General features: G+C 36.2%; 1 protein-coding gene across 2 annotated transcripts in view; it reads right to left on the bottom strand.

Annotated features, from left to right (window-relative positions):
* Positions 1-24,099, bottom strand: part of LOC138698178 (serine protease inhibitor 2-like) — a 192,075-nt gene that overhangs the window by 30,530 nt on the left and 137,446 nt on the right. For both annotated transcript variants that reach the window (XM_069823924.1, XM_069823923.1), the window contains exons 5-8: positions 21,467-21,681; positions 14,454-14,639; positions 10,079-10,220; positions 3,538-3,682 (exon numbers count right to left, since the gene is read on the bottom strand). In XM_069823924.1, the coding sequence (XP_069680025.1) occupies positions 3,538-3,682; positions 10,079-10,220; positions 14,454-14,639; positions 21,467-21,681 (688 nt within the window). The remainder of the gene's footprint in view (positions 1-3,537; positions 3,683-10,078; positions 10,221-14,453; positions 14,640-21,466; positions 21,682-24,099) is intronic.

Here is a 24,099-nt window from a genome sequence, read left to right as displayed (position 1 = left end):
AATATAGGCCTACACCTATACATTATGTATACAGAAGTCCCAAAAAATGTTTATCACTTTCATAGAGGTTGTACAATTGCCTCTTCTGCGGGAATATGTATTGTGATATTCTATCGAAAGATGGTGCTAGTCATAAAATGCCAGACCAACAATGCGCCTGGCAGCACAGTCCAACAAAATAGCGCCAGGATTCATTCATGGATAGGACGAAGAGTTGATACTGAGTACTCTCCACGCTCGCCCAATTTAACTCCATTTGACTTCTACTTAAGAGGACCGTAAAGGATATAATGTATCGCAGAAAATCTGCTACATTGGCGGAACAACATGAAAAAATGAAATGGCGTGTGCAGCCATCATACCACGTTGGTCAACGTTGTTTTTGGAGTAATTAGTCGAGCCGAGAAATGTCTGAATGTCAGTGAAGAGCACTTCGAGCAATTTGTTGTGATAGTAGTTAAACATGTTTCACATACATCCCTTGATGAGTGTGTGAGTTCAGCAATAAAATTTTTACGGAGATGTTTTGTAGGCTACTTTGAAGTGTATATACTTTTTTTGGTTCCTCTGTACTTAAAACATGTTTTTACTATATCACGTAATGTTAGACATGTCTCATTAAAGAAGTGCAATACAGCATTTAAAATTAGTTTTAGAATTTTATAATCATACATGCCGTACAATAAATTATAATGTCACAAGCTTGCACAAAGCAGCAGAGTTATCAGTGGAAAATAGATATTTAAGCACTAGTTAAACACTTCCCAGATTTGTCTGTGGTAAGTGCATGATTCCAGGCTATGGTAGAAGATTCAGCGTCTTGTGTCATTGCTTGTCCCTTAGTTTTTTTTTTTTACAATAAATGCAAGGTTTTAAAAGGATAGGAATCAGTGTGGTATGCATTCTTGTTGAGGTATATGAAAATACACATACATACCAAATATCTTCCGTATTGAAATATGTACGCACTTATGCAGGATTAAATGCATGAGAAATCGTCTATCCAGGTGCAATTGTAAAGAAAACTCACATCTCTGATCAGTAGGCTACATTAGCAATATTAAATGAACCACTGGATATTATACCTTGACCAAAACTACTTCAGACTTGACAGCTTACAGCTCATTTGCCCATCTTTCGTGTAAGCGAGCGCGATGCCGATAGAGTGCAGTAATGAACGGCTGACATGAACACATATATTTCTAACCAATTTGTTGAACACTAGGCATTAAAATTTGTGTACATTATTATTTTTATTAGTCTATTATTATAAGTGGTAGTGTTAGTGGTAGTGGTAGTAGTTAATATAATACCGTTAGAAAAGTGCCGAAAGGACTGTAAACTGTAAAAAAAAAAAAAGGTTTAAATTTAATACGAAGTCTTTATTTTTATGAGTGACGGTATTCTTCAATATAATATTGTTAGAAAGGCGTTGAAAAAATTGTAAACTGTAAAAATATTTATGATTAAAAATCTATACGGCCTTTTTCTTTTCCAATATCAATAACAGTGCTCTTATTAATTTTAACACAAGCAGAAGTTCTCATTACGACTTGCGCCAAAGGTAAAAGAGGCCCGCCATTATCTTTCTCCCTCTCAAAATACTCTCTTACATTACACACCGTCTCTCGCGCTTGACTCTTTAACGGGGCACCTTGTCCAATATTCTTTATTCTCCGCCTGCCTTTTCTTCCTTCCGACACTGCACAAGTCACCTGTTTAGAAAATCTCGCAGAAACTAGAAAACGCACACTAGTCACACACTCCACCAGTAACAACGAAGATAATACGTCTAATATAAATTAAACACAATAATTATCGATACACTAAAACAATAATACAACTAAATAATATTTTAAATTCACACAAAGCACGCGCTAACCAGCCAAATCAAACTCATTCCGGGCACTGTATTCACCACTAGACCGTGGTATTCACACGTGCAACTTGTAAACATACACACGGCAACATCGCCCCGTTATCATGGTTACGCGTCTCTCGTGATTGGTTGATTTGAATGGTTGCCATGGTAACACGCTAAAGGCGCCGTTTGTCAGGTCGGAAGTAGTTTTGGACAGACCATAGCTGTCATCATTCTATGTGAAGGGACCCTTAAAGTGTGTAAAAAAACAATAATAAAGATTCTACAGTGATAAAAATGTAAATGCAGTAAAAAACTCTAACTAGAGAACAATGAATCAATACTACTACTACTACTACTACTACTACTACTACTAGTAGTAGTAGTAGTAGTAGTACAAATCAGTGACGTGTCGTAATAATAATAATAATAATAATAATAATAATAATAATAATAATAATAATGGTGATATGAATACTAATTACGTTGACACTAAATTGATGATATGAAAGTACTCGTATGAAATAAATGTTGTATTTCAACAGAGAAGTGATCATGTCAGTGATAACTGGCGATGTAAGAGCACAAAAACTATTGAGGACAGTTTGTTTTTAGTTTAAAAGTTCTATTCTGTGAAATAGATTGTGAGATATGATAACTCTTTAAATTTAGAGATTATAATAATAATTACCGTCATATTCTTACGGGTCTAATATTTGCGTACAAGTTTCTTCTCTTTACATTACCGGCAAATTTAAAAATCTGATTAGAACAAATCAGTGACGTGTCGTAAGAATTTTTATGCGTTCAGGTACGGCTGGAAACAGTGAGTGTATGTAATAGGTCTCAACAATACAGATTTAAGGAATGAATGTCTTTAGATTTGTGTTAATATAATTTGTTGTTTAAATAAACATTACATAGTTACACTCCTTGCTTTCATTTTGCATTTTAATGCCTTTATAGCCTGTACTCAGTTTTAAGACCCGACACCAATAAAAGGCACTCCCAAATTTTACAATAGAAATCTGGCAAAAAGAGGTTTTTAATTTTTTAGTGAACACGATAGTCTCCTTTAACGCCCTTACAACAGACATTTTACTTTATCTTCACTACGAAGCTATGGCACAATTTCGTCAATTCCAGAACAGTAAGTCTTCCCTCCTCAATCTATGGCAGAGTTATAAATCTTACTTTTTAATAATACTATGAAAGGGTCTCATACAGATATAAAGTAGGCCTATAAGAAATATTTCATAACATAACACTATTTACTTTTACAATTGTAAGTATTCATAATTTTATTAAACGTAACTATGTCGCACCCAGAGCTATATCACAGTCTAGTATATATAGTCACGAAGCTCAATACGTAGTAAATATGCATCCATAGATAGTTGCTAACTACTAAGATCGCTAATATCGCCTCGTTACAGACAATGCGAAATAGTACTGGCACAGTCTATTGTTCCTAGCACCCTCACAACTCAACCTTCGTGACTGTACTAGACTGTGGCTATAGTATGACCCTGTCGACCACAATGTCATGTCATGTCAAGCAATGCGTGATTCATTGTAGCAAGCATGCGAGTATGAAGAGTTCAAAGCCAGAGCTCGTTTGATCCCACATGGCGGAAGCTGCTTCTTCTTTTCGTCCGAATCTAGTTGCTTATTACCTGAGTTGAACTTTCTCTGTGCTCGGATTTACTACTTTCCCGACGAAGATGACTGTCCCCGTTGTCTCGTCCTGGATAAAGAACATGAATGGATGCCTGGCATAGAAGTCTGTGTCACTTCCAAACCTGTTTATTATTGATGTTCCTGCAAAAGAGAAATTGTTAATCATTGCAATATTATATCTTCTGATTGAGATTCTGGCTGGTATGTACATCTATTATCAGGCAGTACATCTCATTTGGTGATATGCAGACAGTGTATGCGGAATGACTTTAAGGAAAAGTGAAATTATTTCGTATCAGAGTAGGCCTATACGGCACGTTCTGCGTCGTCCGTCTTTTGTGTACCTGGCGAGTACAGCAGCGTACAGAACGAAGAAACCCCGGGCCGTTCGTAGTAACTTAGCAACGCAATGTGTGCAGTTGTGATATCCTGCCCAAGTATTTAGTACCGGTACGTGTTGAATAGTGTTGTGCTGATCCATTCATAATGTCGAAGGCAAAACGTTCAATTGGCTTCAGAGATATGGAGTGCAATTAAGTATGGGAGTGACTTTTTACATATTAACGAAGACAGTATCGTGTGTAATGTACCGGTATGTAAAATTGAAATAAAAACCAGGACAACTCAGGTATAGAGAAACATAGCAACAGTACATCGTACAGAAAATGCGCTGAAATGAAATCTGAGCAACCATCTACATCATCATCATCATCATCATCATCATCATCATCATCATCATCATCGTCATCATTTAGTTGTGCAGCTGTAAACGAAACGTTTTGCAAAGACATGTGCAACATGATGCTCAGTGCAAATATTCCTCTAAAGAAATTGGGTGATCCCATTGTAGAGGTTTTCTTCAGAAATTCTCTCGATACAAAAACTGTTTAAGCGATGGCGAAGATGATTTAGCTTCGAAAACTTAGAGAATATATCGTCGTTTACTGCAACGCTAGTAATTCATCAATAATGACGAGATATGTGCTATAGTACTTCATTTTTCTTTTCCTTCTGACTGTACGGAGATACAGTAGCATGTTGACGTCGTCTGTTTACGTTTAAAACCTGTTGAGCCAATGGTCTGAATGAAAAAAATGTAAAATATAGTAAATGTGCACCTACATCCCACATCCACTGTCTAGCGATATGTGTCAGAGGAAGAACAATTGTTTGTATACTTCTGAAGTCTGATTCGTGTAATATGTAGCTAGTCGGCGATGTATGCAATGTAGGGGGAAAGAAACTGGCCATCCTACCCCATTATCTCCTGGCATAGTTGCCTCATGACTTATTGGTGTCACTTATGAGGTTCAAACCTGTCTTCGGACAGTTGACTAACAACAAGTTATATGCCTGATAAGATTATGTTGTTATACTGTCAGTTAGTAACTCTGTATCGATACTTAAGGGTATAATTAAGTCTTAATGGTATCATTTCTCGGACACGTAGGTCTATAACTCACGAAATTTTCTTGAAAATAACATTGTTTTGCTACTGTTAAGCCTTGGTTTTTCTGAACCGACGCATGCGACGCCCCGCACAAATTCGGACTATGCGAGAGATAGTGAGTGGTTTCTGTAACTGCGAGGTTCGCAGACCTCGCTTCTCGCAGTTATACAGGGACATCATTTTATTTTTACTAACATTTCTAATATTAACCTGGCTATACCTTTGGCTTAAAGGTTGTGAACCGGAAACACCGTTTGATACCCCTTTCCACTGGAGTTCGGTGATACTGGCGTAAGATACAAATAAATCACTTTATTAGGTATAGGAGGGATGAAAAGTAGTTCATCCATTTACGTAAAGTAGGAAATATCGCAATTTTGAGTTTGATAATTTTCATTAGGGTTTACTTTAATCAAAATACAGTACTGTATTAACAATAAGTGGTTTTACTCACGAACTGAGCTGTCCGTTCGGACGTATTCATTATGCAGCGCATATTATACTGTCTATAGCACATTAGCGTACAATATAGAGAATGACGTTAAATTGAAAAATAGTCATAATATGGATATTTAAACACATATTTGAAAATTATGGCCGTTCATTTCTATACAGGTTTCAGTTCTTTTTTGCATATTATCGCACTATATACTATTGTACCTAATTCCAATTACCAGTTTCGTCTTTCGTACTACTAACTCATGTTGAAATAATTCTGTACCTACTCTATAAAAGAGTACCTTACATACTGTATATTCAATCTTCACTTTTGTCCGATCCGAAAAGATAAAATTATTCAGACATGCTATTTATTATCCGTTCAAGTGGTTTTGTCGAGGGTCGTAGAAAGGAGGGAAATCACGTGACAGTTAATTACTTAACGAGACCTTTTTATTTAAGTTATTTTAAACAGTTATATAATATTACGTAGACGTCCAATTCCTAACAGAAATTAATGTTTTCAGAAAAGAACTAAGACAGCCCAGCCACAAAGGAACGGGCAGAAGTGGGTGGGGGAAACCGGGATGCGACATAGGCAAACGGACGACAGTACCTGTGCGAGAATATGATTCAATATTGAAAGCGAACATATTTCTGGAACATACTATACTCACTAACTCAGTACTGATTGTGTTTACTAAGACCGTAAGGCGACTTTGACTGTATACGCTTGGTTCTGTGTGGAGAACGGTTGCAAGTTCACTAGTAGAGGGGGTGGGAATGAAGTACATTCAAAAACTCAGGTACAATAAAAATTGAAGTAAAAATAAAATGATGTCCCTGTAGAAACCACTCACTATCTTTCGTGTAGTCCGAATTTGTGCATCGCACCTCGCAACTCGCATGCGTCGGTTCAGAAAAACCAAGGCTCTACAGGGCTTTAAGTGTGCGGGAGACGGCGCGCATGCAGAGAGTAAAGCTGCTTATCCACGAAGCGACAGTGCCGAGTGCGTGACCTCGCTTCTTCTTTGTCTTGCGACTTTGTTCTTTTGGTAGCAGTGTGAGCCACCAGTTAGTGCACGGCAATTGAGCAGTTAACATCGAATTGCGTGATAGAATCTTTACCAACGAACAGTCCACACGGAGCGAGTTAATCACTGCGAGGCATCCTTGATCGCATCCAAAAACTACTGAATTTGGCTCACGTGTGAGACAGCCTCGCACCCTTGCGAAGCCGTTCACGCAAAATTGCTAAGTAAGGTACACACTGAGCATAGCGAGCATCATGAGGCAGTCTCGCTTAAGCGTTGGTTTTTCTGAACAGACGCATACGAGTTACGAGGTGCGAGGCCGCACAAATCCAGACTACGTGAGTTATTGAGTGGTTTCTATAACTGCGACGTGCGAAGTCTGCGTACCTCGCAGTTATAGAAATCACTTACTATATTTCATGTAGTCCAGATTTGTGCGATGCGGGCCTCGCAACTCGTGTGAGTCGGTTCAGAAAAACCAAGGCTTAAAGAACGCGCCATGTCGAGGATTCAGCCCAGACTGATCACTCAATAGATTCAGAAATACGAAACACAAAATAAATCAAATTTCTGACAAATATGGCATTTAAATTTTTTAAAATCATATTTTGAAAGTAATTGGAAATTAAAGAAATGCATTTAATACTACCATTATGTTTACATTATACATTTCGTTTGGTGACAACTTTTGACTAATTTTTATTTTATCTTTTCTTCCATGGAACCTAATTAACATATCCGGATATCAAGCTGACTGATGCGACCAGTTATCCCATTATTAAAACGGAGGAAGCGCAAAGCACTTAAGACACCGTTGGTTGCTAGTATTTTAAGTAGGGGTACAAATTAGTTAAGTTTCCAAATTCTTAAATCCATACGCTTTATAATAACTGAACCCCTTAAAGGGCAAAACGTTAGATTACTTCAAATACAGTTAACTCTGGATATAGTGAACTCGGTTATAGTGAACATTCGGCTATAGTGAACCTAAATCGTTGGTCTCGACCCGGATACATTAAAAAGTATATTAATATTTCCGTTTATAGCGAACTCTCAATTCGGTTATAGTGCACCTTAAAAATTGAAGTTACAACAATTTTATCATGACAAACGTGACGACCTTGTCTCACTCCACCGTCGAAGGGTTGTTATTTTGTTCTCAGACACACTACTCTATTGTTATTTCTAATCCTCCACCGTGAAAGGGTTACCTTTTGTTCTCAGAAACATTTACATTATGATGGATAGCATTGAAACAATGGAAAATGAAATTGCCTTCTTTTATTAAAAGCGGACGGACATTATATACAGAGCATAAATGAAAGTAAGATTCCGATTGCTATCAATCTCCATCAACCTCGTCCCAGTAGCCATTAAGTGACCCGGGAAAGTCCAAGGCTGAGTACGCAGTCACATCATAACAGCGTTTGTCATTTCTACCTGATCAGTTTGTTTCTAGTGTTCGAACAGTTAATGTACTGTATAAAAATGTCGAAGCGTAAAGTATTTTCTTTGGAAGATAAGGCGAATATTATAAGTAGGGACCGGATTTTTATGTAATTACATATTATATTACTTTCAACCTAACCGTATATAAATAACAAATCTTTGCGAATCTTGTAATTACCTTTAATATATTAAAATTTGATACTACATATTTTTACATATTTAACCCACATTACATATTATGGCAACGTATTACATAAATCTACATATTTAGGAGTTTTATACATGTTTACTTCTCTGAAAGGAAAAAAAAAACTTCTGCTGGGGAAGTTTACAATTTGAAATACACAGATTTAAAAAGCCTTTTCCCTACCCACGAAAGGATATATTTCGGGACGGAACATAACGTCCTTAGTTCCAGGAAGTAATAGAGGCACTCACCCCATACTGCCCACTTTAAATGTGAATGAACAAAAGGCAACCTTTCTCATACAACTACCTTGTATTGTAAAAATCACTCAGAAAGTAGCGTTGCTTTCTTGCGGTGGATGGGACGAGGACGACATGATTTGTCTTGAACTATAATTATTGTTCTGCACACGTCTTAACAAGTCGTTCCTATGCAATTTGCAACCTTACCCACCCTCTTCCTAATTCTTGCCGGGTAGCTCAGTTGGTAGAGCAGCTGGCTACGGACTGGAAGGTCCGGGGTTCGATCCCAAGTGGTGACGGGATTTTTCTCGTTGCCAAACTTCCAGAACGGCTCCGAGGTTCACTCAGCCTCCTATAAAATTGAGTACCGGGTTTTTCCCGGGGGTAAAAGGCGTGTGCCGACCACACCACCTCATTCTAGTGCCGAGGTCATGGAAAGCATAGGGCTCTACCTCCATGCCCCGCAAGTGCCTTAATGGCGTGTGACGGGGATACCTACCTTTACACGTCTTAAAATAAGTCGTTCCTATGCAATTTGCAACCCTACCCACCCTCTTCCTAATTCTTGCAGGGAAAACCCGTATCAAGTCTGACATGAGACTTTCAGGTTATTGCTTGACCTCTTTATTTTAAATTTCGTAGACCTATACGGAAATGGGATTTTCCGAGCAATTAGAAAGTATGATTCTCGGTTGGAATAATCCTACTCTTCTGAATCAGACAGAAATGTCACTTTTCAAACAACAGTTTTAAATGCCTATAGTTTGAGGTTTTAGTAGGTACTTGTTTCTTACAGGGAGCAGCTAAAATGCATGTGTCCCATATCTCCTCTTATTTTTTCCCAATCCAGTAAAGCGAAACAGTGCTTGCAGTACAGTTGTGTCATTCATTTCACTCAGTTCTCTAGTTTTAGTAGTTACAATACCTATAAAGTGCAAGTGAGTTTATCTACTGCTTTTAACTAACTAAAATGGCCCCTGTTTTTTTCAAACCTAACGACAAAAATAAAATCATGGATTGCGATGAACGAAGTTTTCGCTACAGATGGAAAAATAGTAATGTGTCAAGTGTGCGATAAAAAGTCGGGTGCTCTATGAAATCACAACTGGAGAGTCTTATTTATCCTGTACCTGCCAGATATTGATATTAAATATTTTCATGATATTACATATTTTGGTACATATTCAACTTATTTTCCTTACATAAATATGTACATATTTCACACCTTGATATTACATAAAAATCCGGTCTCTAATTATAAGTGACATTGAACATGGTCTTTCGCAAGCGGACGTGGGTCGACAGCGTAGTTTAAGTAAATCAACTGTGAGTAACAGTATACAGTACAATTCATTCCACAAAAATGAAATATTTTAATTACTGCATAGTATTTTATTTTCTTGTTCACAATTTCATCCATTCTTGTCATTTAAGGTTAAGGGAGAGACACTTCGGATTTAGTGAACCTCGGATATAGTGAACGAAATATGCAAGGGGTGCAGAGGTTCACTGTACTTCTATTAGAATAATTATGCGTAATGGATATTTTCATCTGTCATCTGCTTCCATGCTTCATAAGAGAACAGTATTTCTCAGTAATTCCATTAAGATACAACTCTCTTACTTTATTTATAAGGAGAAATTTAGCACGGGCCACATAAATCTTGTCGGTATATGAAAATGAACACTTAAAAAATGCAAAACAATTAAAAATATCTTCTGTTTAACGGTACATACCTGTGCTGGCAAAAGCCGTGGTACCCTCTTCATTTACCTCTAGTCCAGCTTTTTGGAAGAACCTTGATACGAAGATTTTGTTGTCTTTCACAACGCCTGACAGATCCGCACTGGACTCGCTGAATACGTCTTTGATTCCGAGCTGCAAATATATAATATTTAAAATATTACATTTTTTTAACTTGAAAAGATGTCATTCGTTACATTAGTATTGCTTATTTGTCTTTCTCCTTCAACGGACTCAATTCGCCCAAGTGCAATTTAAATGCTTTCGATAAACATACAGACTGAAGAAAGCTTTATTAGCCTCGCTATTACCCTGAAATTTTTCTGTCGGTGGGCACACCACCGCAAGAAATTTATAACAGCACGTCTTCTTTGTGCAATAATGTGCGCAGTCACAGATAACACGCTCAATTGTTCGTTTCTTATGCTAGTGTATCCATAAAAATCATTGCTGTGTAATGAAATTTCAGTAATTTTCCATCGGTGTTATATATTTTAAATTTCATTCTCCAAATGTAGATATTGGCAAATTATACCCGATTACTCCTCCTCAAGGTTTCTTGTTTATATTACTTCATCATAAAAGTCCAATTTTGTTTTTAATATGTACCGTATTAATTATTTACTGTTCAACATCTACTTGGAGGATTTAGTGAATAACTATTTTCAGAACACGGGAGGAGTGATAGTAGGAGGAACAAGAATAAAGTGTATCTATAAGATTTGCTGATGATATGGCCTTGTCAGCAGATGAGGATATGATGATTAGGGATATGCTGCTGGAGTTAAATGAGAGTTGTGAACAGTATGGAATGAAGATAAATGCCAAGACGAAGACCATGGTCATAGGAAGAAAAGTAAAGAAGGTAAATTTGCCAATTCTAAATGAGGCAGTAGAGCAGGCGGACAGCTTCAAATACTTGAGGTGTACTATAAGCAGTAACATGAGCTGTTGCCAAGAAGTCAAAAGGAGGATAGCAATGTAAAGGAAGCTTTTAATAGAAAAAGGAGTAGCTTCTGCGGACCTCTGGAAAAAGAACTATGGAAGAGACTAGTGAAGTGCTTTGTGTGGAGTGTAGCATTGTATGAGGCAGATACATGGTCATTACGACGAAGTGAAGACAAGCGACTAGAAGCATTTAAAATGTGGATATGGAAAAGGTTGGAGCGTGTGAAGTAGATAGAATAAGAAATGAAGCTGTGTTGGAAAGAGTGGATGAAGAAAGAATGATGCTGAAACTGATCAGAAAGAGGAAAAGGAATTGGCTGAGTCACTGGTTGAGAAGAAACTGCCTTCTGAAGGATATACTGGAAGGAATGGTGAGCGGGAGAATAGTTAATGGCAGAAGAAGATATCATATGAGTGACGACATTAAAATACATGGATCATATCAGGAGACAAAGAGGAAGGCAGAAAATAGAAAAGATTGGAGACTGCTGGGTTTGCAGTGAAATACCTGCCCTTGGGCGAAACACTATGAATGACAATTGATTTAGAAATATTCAATGGTGAGATATTTTCGTATGCGGATGACACAATTGTTATTTTTGCAGGTAAATCTTTGGATGATACCTACCTTAATGCAAATAATGGCATCACGTTGATTAAAATTAGTTTGATTCCGACCTATTTGTCTTAAATCGTATTAAAACTACGGCTGTACCATTTTCGTTAACATCTGTTGGTATGAAATCTCCTGATTCGCTCTTGTATTTAAAAATTCATACATACAATTGTTCTTCTAACAATTGTAACTGTCCTATTTTAATTAATCTCCTCAAGTTAAGTATCTCGGAATAATAATGGACCAACGCTTATATTGGGATAAATATGTTCTTTTTCTGTGCAATAGATTAAGAAAAATTATTCATTATTTTGTTATCCTACGAAATTACTTGACTGTCCATACTTTACGACTAATTTACTTCGCATTAGTTCAAGCTATATTACAATATGTACTAGTATTATAGGATTGGTTAGTGCAGGGATGTCAAAGCGTCTGCACTGCGGGCTCTCAAGAACCGCACAAAATTTCCTTAAAGGCGATGATTATGAACTTTGTTGGATTTGTATTGCCTGTAGTATGAGCACGTAATACAGGCGCTTTGACATCCCTGGGTTAGTGCTTATAGTAACTCCCTCATGCCAATAACACTGCTCCAGGAAAGAATAATAAAATATATTATCTTAATAAAAAGCGCTTGATTATCCTTCAGAATTGTTGTATTCAGAATTTAAATTTATAACAATGTCTTATTGAATTTCGTACATAAAACCAAAATATATTAATTTGTATTCACATAAATATAAAATCAAAATATCAGACAACATAATATATTATGTTTGACAGAACCTAAATGTACCATAGCTGTAAGGTATAATCACAGTAGCAACTTCGGTCCAAGGCGTTATAACAAGATAATAGCCAAATTCCCAAACATAAAATTTGCTAATGCTCCTTATTTTAAAAAATAAATTAAAAATTACTGTTTAGAGAGAAAATTTAAAGTTCATTTATTGTGATATCTATGTTTTTCTTTTTCCTTTTTGTTTTTTTCTTTTCGGACTTTTTATCCTGTTATTTAATAAAATGTCTTAAAATTATGTGGAATACCCTCTGACCACGAGTATGTAACTTACTCTTACTGGGTGTGCTAGAGTGATTATTATATTAAAAAAACAATACGTATATTTCGTCGTTGTTCCTACAATAACTCCTATGTGACATATTTATCGATTTTCAGATTTTTGCTCTATTGAATGACTTAAATAGTGATACAGCAAATAATAAAATCTCCTATATGTAATCATATTTCTTTGTTTCGAAAATGTAAGAATTCACAGTCTCCTATGTAGGCCTATGGCTGTCATCTATACTAATAATAAATCTGTAGCCAAAAATTTTCTGGTAATTTTAGATTTTCCAAAAATAATTGGTGTTAACATGTATAATTAACCATCCTGAAACCGAAAGTCGCTTTTTTGACATTTTTGTTTGTATGTCTGTCTGTCTGTCTGTCTGGATGTTTGTTACCATTTTCACACAGTAATGGCTGAACGGATTTCGATGAAAATTGGAATATAAATTAAGTTGGTTGTAAATTAGATTATAGGCTATATGACATTCAAAATACTTTATTTAAAAGGGGGGTTATAAGGGGGCCTGAGTTAAATAAATCGAAATATCTCGCTTATTATTGATTTTTGTAAAATATGTTACCTAACAAAAGTTTCTTTAAAAATGATTTCCGATAAGTTTTATTCTATGCACAATTTTGATAGGACTGATATTTAATGAGATAAATGAGTTTCAAAATTACAATAACAACGCCATCTAAGGCAGTGTAATGAAATAGAAAAACAAATGACTTCCTCTATAAGGGGCCTTGGACAACAACAATCGAAAGCTATGAAACATAGCCTACAGAGAATGTTTCTGTGTTTGTATGAAGTAATATCGGAAGCTAAATTAACCGATTTGTATAATTAATTATTAATTCACCATTGGAAAGTGTAGTTTCTCTAGATGGACATAATGCTATAATGTTATTACAGCAACTTCTGAGTGAATTGAAGACAGGTAAGATTACAATAGCTTCTTATGCACAGAAAGCTTGATAGGCTATTCTGTACATTCGTTTCCTGTATTTCCTAAAATAATTTATATGACCAAAAGAGTGGTCTCTGGACCAAAATGATCGCATTTTAATTTTTTAATACAATTTAAATTAAGTAACATAATAAACGATTTATCCTTCTATCAAACACGAATGTTCCCTGGATCAAATGTCCTATTTTAATTATGTAATTACTTTATATTTATTTCTAACGGGTGCAGCGGAGCGCACGGGTACGGCTAGTAGTATGAATAAATGTGTTTTTTCTTCCTACCGAAAAATTTTATATTTTGCACATAGGAGTTATTGCAGGAACAACGACGATTTGTTCTAGAATGAAGTATTATTATTACTATTATCGATATACGCTTTAATTCTATAGACTAGGCCTACTATATTTTTTGCTCTCTAATTGGCTGTATTTGTTTCGTTTGCTACAGTATGTTTTCTTAGTATGTTAATCTACAGCGAATATTTGGCGTCTTTCTCATAAGCCCATCTCCGCAGCTGTCAGTCTCACCTCATTTATCTTTCTCACAGCCTAATCTTCATTCCCATCAACAACAATTGGTCTTACAATAGATTTATAGAGCATTATTCTAGTTCGTTGCTTGTTTGAAACTCTGACGAAAGATAGTCGTAATTAAATTAGTTAGAACATAAGCTTTCACATTACATTTTTATATATGTAAGATATGAAATCCTTAGACCAACTATGAACCTTACTGTTTGATTTTAGCCTTGAACTCACCGTTTGAAGGGCGTCTTCTAGCTTGATTGTGAAGTCGAATCTGAATCTCGGTAGCAAAACATCGACCGGTAGTTTCTGCATGTGGAAGAACTGATTCCTTAGTATGGCCGGACTCACGGTCTTCAGAAGTTTGCCGAGACCATCAGGCTGTTTGGGCAGGACGATGAACATGGAGTACTTCTCACCCTGTGAAACACAATCTGGTATAACTCAAGCGGCATCAAAAAGTTTAAATAAAATAGATTTACTATTAACGCTTAGTTCTCCAAAATTATTGTAGTTATGGTTGGTGTTGGTGATGTGTTTTGCGTAGGTGGAAGCAGAGCTAGGAAGTTGATACTAAAACTGATACATTCTGTGAGCCTGGACTATATCTCTACCGAATGAAAAGTAATAGCGCATCTCTCAATGTCATTGAACCAGAACGACAAACATGTACAGCCGGATGGTAATCAAATATGTGCTTCAATCATCTACAGCCTTAGAACAAGAAAATAATAAACGAATAATATAAAAAAACAATAATTTGTAACTATAAACTTCGTAACTCCCAAACTAAAATAATTTATCCATGCATATAAAAATAACATACAAAGTATACAATTATGATTCTAGCCTCATTATAACAAATAACAATGAACATTTTCATTTTATCAAAAGACATACTCTTTTTATATTCAGAAAAAAAAAACAATATTTGTCCTCTGAAAATATTCGTTCTAAGTCACAAGACGTTACTGGAGCAAATTTGAAATGTGATATAGTATATTTTACTACCATCAGGTGAACAACAACTTTGTGAATCTAATAGTGTATCTCATATGTGGCACATATTATTATTATTATTATTATTATTATTATTATTATTATTATTATTATTATTATTATTATTATTATTAAACCCATCATTGTTTTCAATAAAATTGTTCATAATATATAATTTATTTCTTTCACGTGTTAAAACTAAGTTACTTTATTGATTAGTTCAGTCTGTTGTAGGCTATCCTCAGAACTGGGTGGTCCTGGTTTTCGCGCCTTCTGATTGTGTTTTCTATGGGAGTGTGTTTGTGTAGTGTAATGTAGAGTCAAAGAGTGTGTTCTGAAATTGAGTAGTGTGTTGAGAATTTCATAGGTATATGTTTTTGTGTGTCTGTAGCCTATATTTCGTATTGTTATAGAGTGTTTCTAGTTTTATGGGTGAATGTGTAGAATTTCCATGTCTGTATTTATTTCCATGTCTGTTCAAAATCTACAGGAAACCCACAACAACACATCCAATCACCCAAACCAACACAACACAAACAAGGTGCATTCCGAACAATGCTACACAGACTACTCAACATATCAATGAGCCAACAAGACTACAAAAAAAAAGTTGAACACAATCAAATACATAGCACAAAAAAAGAATAAAACCCTAACATAATAGACAACATAATAAGAAAGGCAAAACGGAATTAAAAAAAAAAGAGGAATACAACACAAACACAAGAACACAAAAAATGCATCACACTAACATACGAAAACAAAAGCACATACAAAATTGCAACCTCATCCAAGAAATTAAATTACGTACAACATAGCATACAGAACAAACAAAAAAAAACACTCTACAAAAGCATCTCAACACAAGCAACACAAACAAATACAACTACACAGGCGTATACAAACAGACAGACAGCCAGATCATTTCAAACACGTTACAAAGATCACATCACAGCCATAACAAAATCATAAAATAATTCCACATACGCAGAACACATCAAAAATGCTAACCACACCTACAGCAACATAAACACAAACATGGAAATTCTACTTATTCAACCAGAAACTAAACACACTAGAACAATACGAAATATACAGACACACAAAAACACATCACCATAAAATCCTCAACATACAACTCAATTTCAGAACACATATTTTTTGACTCCACATTACACAAACACAACCCCCAAAGGAAGCACAATCAAAAGTCGCGAAAACCAGGACTATTCAGTTCTGAGGATAGCCTACAACAGGCTGAAACTAGTCAACAAGGTAACCCAGTTTTAACAGTGAAAGAAATAAATTATATATTCCGAAGTGATATAATGTTAAAAGTTGTGTAATCAAGATGTAAAATTGTTCATTTCACGTCATTATATTTCGTAAACAAGGAAAAAGGAAAATGAACGACTATCACCACGTTTATTAATAAACGAAAATTAGCTTAAATATACATTTTTATTAATTTCAAACTCCACAACCTGGGACGGTTCCCTTGTTAGTAGGCCTAGTTCTGAGTTTTCAATGTCGTATGTTTCTTTTTCCATTTGGTTTATAATAAAATACACATTTATCTCTCTGTTGTTGTCCTTTCTTTGCAGATATCTCAACCATTTATATCTGTTACTTTCTTTTTTATATATATTAATTAATACATTTTTAGACTTTTCCTATTCTACCTCTGAAACTCAAATATTCATTTGAGTATTGCAAGTTAGAAAGTATTCATGAAAAATTCCATTTCGCAATAAATTCTTTGTAGAATGAAAAATTTGCTCTCATGCAACAGTGTCATTTTATTTCTTTGATTGCGGTTTCTCGACCATTGCGCTGAATCTTCAGAGAATAGATGTCGCCACAAAGCACTTGCAATTGTGTTTTCCAAGTGACGACATAATATCAGATGTACAGGAAGCTAACCAGACACTTTTAATATGTTGTTATTATTCCGGGAATTAATTTTGTCTGACATTGTGCTATGTTTACGAATAACGAAAAGGGAAATGTCATTACCAGGCTTATCAGACTTCCTGCGTGTTGTGAATGTAACTTCAGATTGCGAGCTATCCCTGTGATTAAAAGTGCATATGGCCCGCGTGATTTAATGAAAGAGGTGAATCTGCGTGTGGTAAAAAATATATGTTGGCTGTTGAAAGTGTGACTAAAATAAGTGACCTTGACTTTTAAATTGTGCATGATGTATCAGATGTGCTACAAATAATAAGTTTCAGTGTATATATATATTTTTTTCCAAAAATTAAGAAACTGAACTGAAACTCAATGTAAAGAAATACTCCCTCACGGTAAATTTGTCTTAGCACAAATTTATTGTTACTGGGATGAAAAGCTAGTCGTGTGTCGAGAATTATTGCACTGTATCTATACTTCGTTCCATAATGTCTGACAGGAAAAGTAAATATTGCCTGCAGAAGAGAGATATAATTGCTATTCAACCAATGATAGAGGTCTCAATTCACGCTTGTCTTGATGTTGGGCGGGGGTAGAACGCTTCAGACCACCCAACTTCAAGGTAAGTGTGGATTGAGATCTCTGTCATCGGTTCAATATCAATTATTCTTCTCTCTCTGTCCGCCGGGAATGTTTACGTCTCCTGTCAGACATTATGGAACGAAGTCTAGCCTTGTTAGTGGCTAGCGCGTATCTTCCATAGTGACGGCTCGGGTTTCATCCAGGTCGGGTCATGATGAAATTTGTGATGAACAAAGCAGACTTTGCAGAGGTTTATAGGTCAATCGTTATTTCGTGAAACCAAATGCTTGTGTGCGCCGTAGCTCATAGTAAGGATCTTATGGTGGGGGTAAGCGACCTCGCTTGCTTGCAAGTCGAAGCGTAGCTAGGAAGGAAAGCTTCTCAGTTCACTTTTTCCTTCCTCTAACGAGCAGATTGGTTTCAGGAGATACTGAATGGCCTATACTCGAAGTACTCTCGTCTCCCTCTTTTATTCCACAAACACTTTCATTTCACCTATCAACTGAAATAATTAAATATATTCTGTATGAAATCTTGCGGTTAGTACGGGTTTTCGTTATTGATATACAGGGTGATTCATGACTAATGGCCCGTGCTTTAGGAATCATTCTATTGGCCATTTTGAGCAAAAAAATTGCACGTAATGGCGTCAAATTAAACAAGTTACTCTTCCACTACTCACTGTCAGTGGGAAAACAAGTTACAGGAATTATTCAAAGTAAAGACCTCCTTAAGTATAATATCTTTCTGCAACAAATCAAGTACTTTTTCTGAAGTTTATTAATTATTCTGGCTTAACCATTAGAAACTACGTACAGTCAACTCTGGGTATCGTGAACTCGGTTATAGTGAACATTCGGCTATAGTGAACCTAAATCGTTGGTCCCGACCCGCATACATTAAAAAGTGCATTAATGTTTCCGTATATAGTGAACCCTCGCTTCGGTTATTGTGAACCTTAAAAATTGAAGTTACAAGTTGTATCCTGACAAATTCTTATTTGAAGTCACACCTTCTTGTATAAAATTGAAAGAATGTGTTGAGAACAACATTCTAAGTTTCTTCCTCCTTTGGTCAAAGGACAAAGGTAGGATTAGTGATTCCTAGACAATGAGCTGTACTGTAAATCCAGGCAACGCGTGACGACCTTGCCTCACTCCACCGTCGAAGGGATGCCATTTTGTTCTCTACTGTTATTTCAAATCTTTCACCGTCAAAGGGTTGCCTTTTGTTCTCAGAAACATTTCCATTATGACTGACAGCATCCAATCAACGGAAAATGAAATTGCGTTCTTTTATTAAAAGAGGACGGACTCTAGTGTATGTCCAGAGCATAAATGAAGGTAAGATTCCGATGGCTTTCAAACTCCATCAATCCCCTCCTGGTTTCCATTAAGTGACCCGGGAAATTCCAAGGCTGAGTACGCAGTCACACCATAGCAATGTTTGTCATTTCTATCTGATCAGTCTATTTCTAGTGTTCGAACAGTGATGTACTGTATAAAAATGTCGAGGCGTAAAGTGTTTTCTTTGGAAGATAAGGCGAATATTATAAGTGACATTGAACATGATCTTTTGCAAGAGGTCGTGGGTCGACAGCATAGTTTAAGTAAATCAATTGTGAGTAACAGTATACAGTTTACAGTGTAATCCATTTCACGAAAATTAACTTATTTTAATTACTGTATAGTATTTTTTTCTTGTTCACAATTTTATTCATTCCTGTCATTTAAGGTTAGGGAAGAGACACTTCGGATTTAGTGAACCTCGGATATAGTGAACCTCTGCTGGTCCGCAGAGGTTCACTATAACCGAAGATGACTGTACAATGAATTTCATAAACCTTAGACATTAAAATAGGACAAAAATGCATGAAATTAATAACATAAAACAAAAAAGGTCATGAACTCGTCACCTTTGCAACCAAAGGCCAGTGCATTTGTAACAAATATCTAATTAAGCTCCATAAGAGTCTTAATACGACTGACGTGATCTCAAGTGAACTGTGCTGAGTGACTAGTACTACACGGTATACGTTTGTCGTAAACGTAATACATAAATACTACAGTATATATTTCGATGGTTCAGAAATGAAAGAATTGAGATCTTATCAATAAAATAAGAAGTATTGGAATATAAAAAACTACCACGTTGGAACGTACTACCTTTCAGCTTGCGGTCTGACGTGTTATCCCTTACACCACAGCTTCATGCAGACAATTTTATTGTAAAATAGGTGTAATAAAGAAAATGAATGGGGGTGAAACAAAAAGCAGTTCAGTGGCGTACTGTGTCATTATTTGCCGGCAACTTTACAGGTTCGAGTATCTCGCCTGTGTTATGCATCAGTGTAGATCAGGCCTGCACAAACAGCGCTCAACGAGAGCGCGCGCGGGAAAGCGGTGTTTACCGCTCGCCGAAACGGAGAGGAAGATACGTCAGAATGACATAGACTTGCTATAGGTAGAGGAGAGGGAAACAGCCACTCAGTTATCTAATGGAGTGCAGTGTGTAGGCCTATTCTCAGTAACTGTTTCACGTTGCTTACCTACTGCTACAGTACAGTATTGAGGAATCTAAAAGACGGAACGTAACATTTAACGATTTACAGCTCGAACTTATTGATCTTCAATGTGACCTAAGGGCTAAAGATCGTTTGAATAATATTAGCCTGGTTGAGTTTTACAAGACTAAATATTAGCAATAATATCCACGACTACACAGGCTGGCTGCGAAAATGATTGCTATGTTTGGCTCAACATTTATATTTGTGAGCAACTGTTTTCTATAATCAACTTTAATAAAGGCAGACATCGAACATCTGTAGCTGATGTTTCATTATGATCAGTAGGTTACTGTTCCTTTCAGCTGCCAACAGCATAAAACCTCGTTTTGATGTACTGATAAATAAAAATGAACAAAATGATATTGTACATTTAAGTAGCTATAGAATTTCTATTACTTCTGTAAAATAAATATTCCTTTATTAATTAATAATAGTCCAAGATAGTTTTACAAACACTGAACGGGAATTCATTTCATAAGCACTCGTAATAGTACTTTCTTTTGTGTTTATTTTGTACGAGATCCTCCCCTTCTTCCAGTCCACCCTTATACAGCGCGCAGCTAATATAATAACTGCATTCCGCTCATGAGCTGTGAGACGGCTTGGAGAGCGCAAACCTTGTGCAGGCCTGATGTAGATAGAACAATTCATTAATAGAAAAATGTCGAAAAGGTGCACTTTTTTGCAAATAAATTTGTTTTAATGCGCTCACAGTGAGAATCGAACATGCGCTCTGTTTCGATTTTCCAGCGGTCTACGGAACAGCCCTGGAATATTTAGCTATTGAAAGCTAGAGAGCAAGATATAAATCAGCCACAGTGATGCCTGTTGATATAACTGACAATTGTGTGTCTTGTTCTAGAATATGTGACTAACAATCAGCTAGGGTAATTTTAGGAATATTATACTATACTGTGTTTTTTTAAGATAATCCTACAGTCCATTTTGATATTTATAAGAAATCCTGATTATAATATAACTGTAAATATTATCGTATGAAGAAATGAGTCAAACTTATCGACTTTAATTTAGTGTAGCTTATTTCTTTAGGTAATTCATCGCAATGTAAGCCTACAATTGCAAACTGGTTCATACTTTTTATTCGTGAAATCTTTCCCTTTAATATGCTCAGAAAACAAATAGCGGTAAAAGACGAACATTCTCGTGCATTGCTTTTTCTCGTACTCACCATGTAAGGCAGACGAATTATTTTGGAATCGAGTTCCACTGACTCCGAGTAGTAGAAGTAGTTCTCCATATGCATGTAGGATGTCTCGACGCTCTTCGTCGGTGTCACTCGAAATTTGTCTGCCACAGTGTTGTTCTTGTTAAAGGGATAACGCCATAGTCCCTTGAAAAAGATGGCGTTCACAAGCACCATTACGGTTGATGACTCCATCATGTCTGCAACAGATTAATGTCAGTCCTTACTTTCGTGATCCTGTACTGCCCGTAAGCTAGTTTTGTGGAAAGACGGTAAGGTGTAGTAATTCCCCGGTGCCACTGCACCGATGGTAGGGATTGTGGATTATGGAGTTGTAATAGGATTTGACAAAGGAAATGGAGTGTCCAAAGAATACTTCTCTCACACTACAATTTCCCACCAAAAATATTATTTGGACTCGCCAGAATTTGATCTGGGATCTCTAGCGTAAAATGTTTTCTCTAAACGTTCAGGCACAATGCGCCCTTAATCACAGCTTTAATTTGTGTTTGACCGGTGAGCTTCACTGATCGTGCATGGAAAGTAGTTTATACCCGTACCACACATAATCGAATAACAACTGTCGAGTATTTCGATAGTTTACAAAAGATACAGTGGATTCAATCGGCTTATAAATCAGAATGTAAAATAATAAGTATGATGGGTGGCTAGATTGTAGTCAAACCCCAACGCGGCAACCCAGCTCTCGGCAGGGCTGCTCGGATACTCCGGTTACGCATAAAGCTTGCTATCGGTGATTAGCCCCGCATTTTAGCGCACCAACTCAGCGAGTGTATACCCACCACGTTCTTCTGTTGACAAATAATAATTTGCACAAGTCAATTTATAACAATTAGTAAACCTACTTCGCAACTCATTTGATATGAGCATAATTCTACCCACTATTTCTTCTTATTCTTCCTCCCGTGAAACCTTACGACCTGTTCCGACTACACGTCCATGCTTTCCAGAATCTTCCCTCATCGCGTCTACCGGAAGGTTTGTAAAAATGATAATTTAGGAAATATTTCATCTTCCATTTTCTCTCAATTTTATGTCAACCAGTTTGTTCATGTAATTTATCTGTTATTAAATTATATAGACTATTAATTCGTCTATTTTGTAAAGTTTCTTATTTAACAACGTTGTATCAACTATAGATGAGGAGGCGAGACCTGGCCAGTGAGTTGTGCGAGAAGGGATAGAATGAGCTGTCAGAAAGAGAGTTTGTTTGATGATAATTAATATTATACGAATCTACCGACATGGAAGTTCATCTCAGACTAAAACTTATGTTCATACCCATTGGTGATATATAGCCACGGCACATGATATGGTCACAGGACAGGTCTTATCTCCTCTACTGTAGACCTACTATAGAGTATTCGGACCTTAAATTGCAGTAGAGCAAAGAATGGAAACTATTCGTCTCTTTCCTTGTCATCAATTTCACCATAAGCGCTATACTTTTCTAATCTAACGAGGTAATTGATTATAACGCGTGAATATATAGTTACGTAGAGAATTTTAAGCTTTATCTGTTGGCGTTAATGAAAAATATCCTACGAAGTAATTAAGGGTTAAAATGTCAATATAATGAAAATTTACCACAAATGCAAAATCTTCGCTACACGAAACATATCGCGTCATAACTCCTATATTAAATTCGTTAGAAGCTTTTCCTTTTTTACTGTTGGTAAAGACACATTCACTCTCCACGTATGTAAGTTTAAATCTACATTTGAATGGTAAGAAAATGCAGAATATCTCTTTCTTTTTAGTCATAGTTAGAAATTTTTACACGAAAACACGAAAAAGTCAGCCAGCGGAAAACTTTTTTCGATGTTATCTATACATGGGGTCAAAGTGGGAGAAATGTCCTTCGAAGATGAAAGTCATTTTTAAAACAAGCCCCAAGTCTCTAGCTCATTTAGTTCCAGATTTATGATTGAGGGAAGGATGGATATCTGTTCTGTTTTGTTTTGACGCGCCGAGATAGCTCTTGCAGCTATCGTACAACATACACACATTCGAATTTTACCTTATGGAGGTCACGGAGTTATATACATTTCAATATTGAGACGGTCACGTGCATTGACGATCATAAGTAATTTTATAGTGTAATATATTAAATTATATACAAGTAAGTATAGTAATTTTGTGTGTATGTGTGTTAGTGTTTGTGCGTAGAGTTTCTTAAAGTAAAACTTGTGCAAGATAAAATAAGATATAGTGCTATAAGATATCAGCGTGTAAAATGAATTCCCAAACCAAGAAGAAACGTATCATAGATAAGCTTATATTGTAGTTGTGATGTTTCGCTTAAGCCACTCTTGCGCGCATTCTTCTGCAGTTGACGTCGCAACATCGTACTCCATAAGCGCTGTACTGCAATTTGAGGTCCGAATACTCTGTAGGTTATTTAGCGTCGATGGAATTGGTGATATCGAGATGAGACCAAAGAGTCGCCATAGAATTACCTGACACTTGCCTTATATTTTGGGGAAGTCTGGAAAGTATCCACTCAGATTATCAATAAAAATGGGATTCAAACCCATGCTCGAGTGCAGCCTCAGTGCACGAATACTACTTGCTATCCCTAGACCATTCCGGTAAGC

Source organism: Periplaneta americana, chromosome 4, assembly GCF_040183065.1.
Source record: "Periplaneta americana isolate PAMFEO1 chromosome 4, P.americana_PAMFEO1_priV1, whole genome shotgun sequence".
Classification (NCBI taxonomy): domain Eukaryota; kingdom Metazoa; phylum Arthropoda; class Insecta; order Blattodea; family Blattidae; genus Periplaneta; species Periplaneta americana.
Note: the sequence above shows the minus strand (reverse complement) of the source record. Positions and strands in the feature narration are given on the sequence as shown.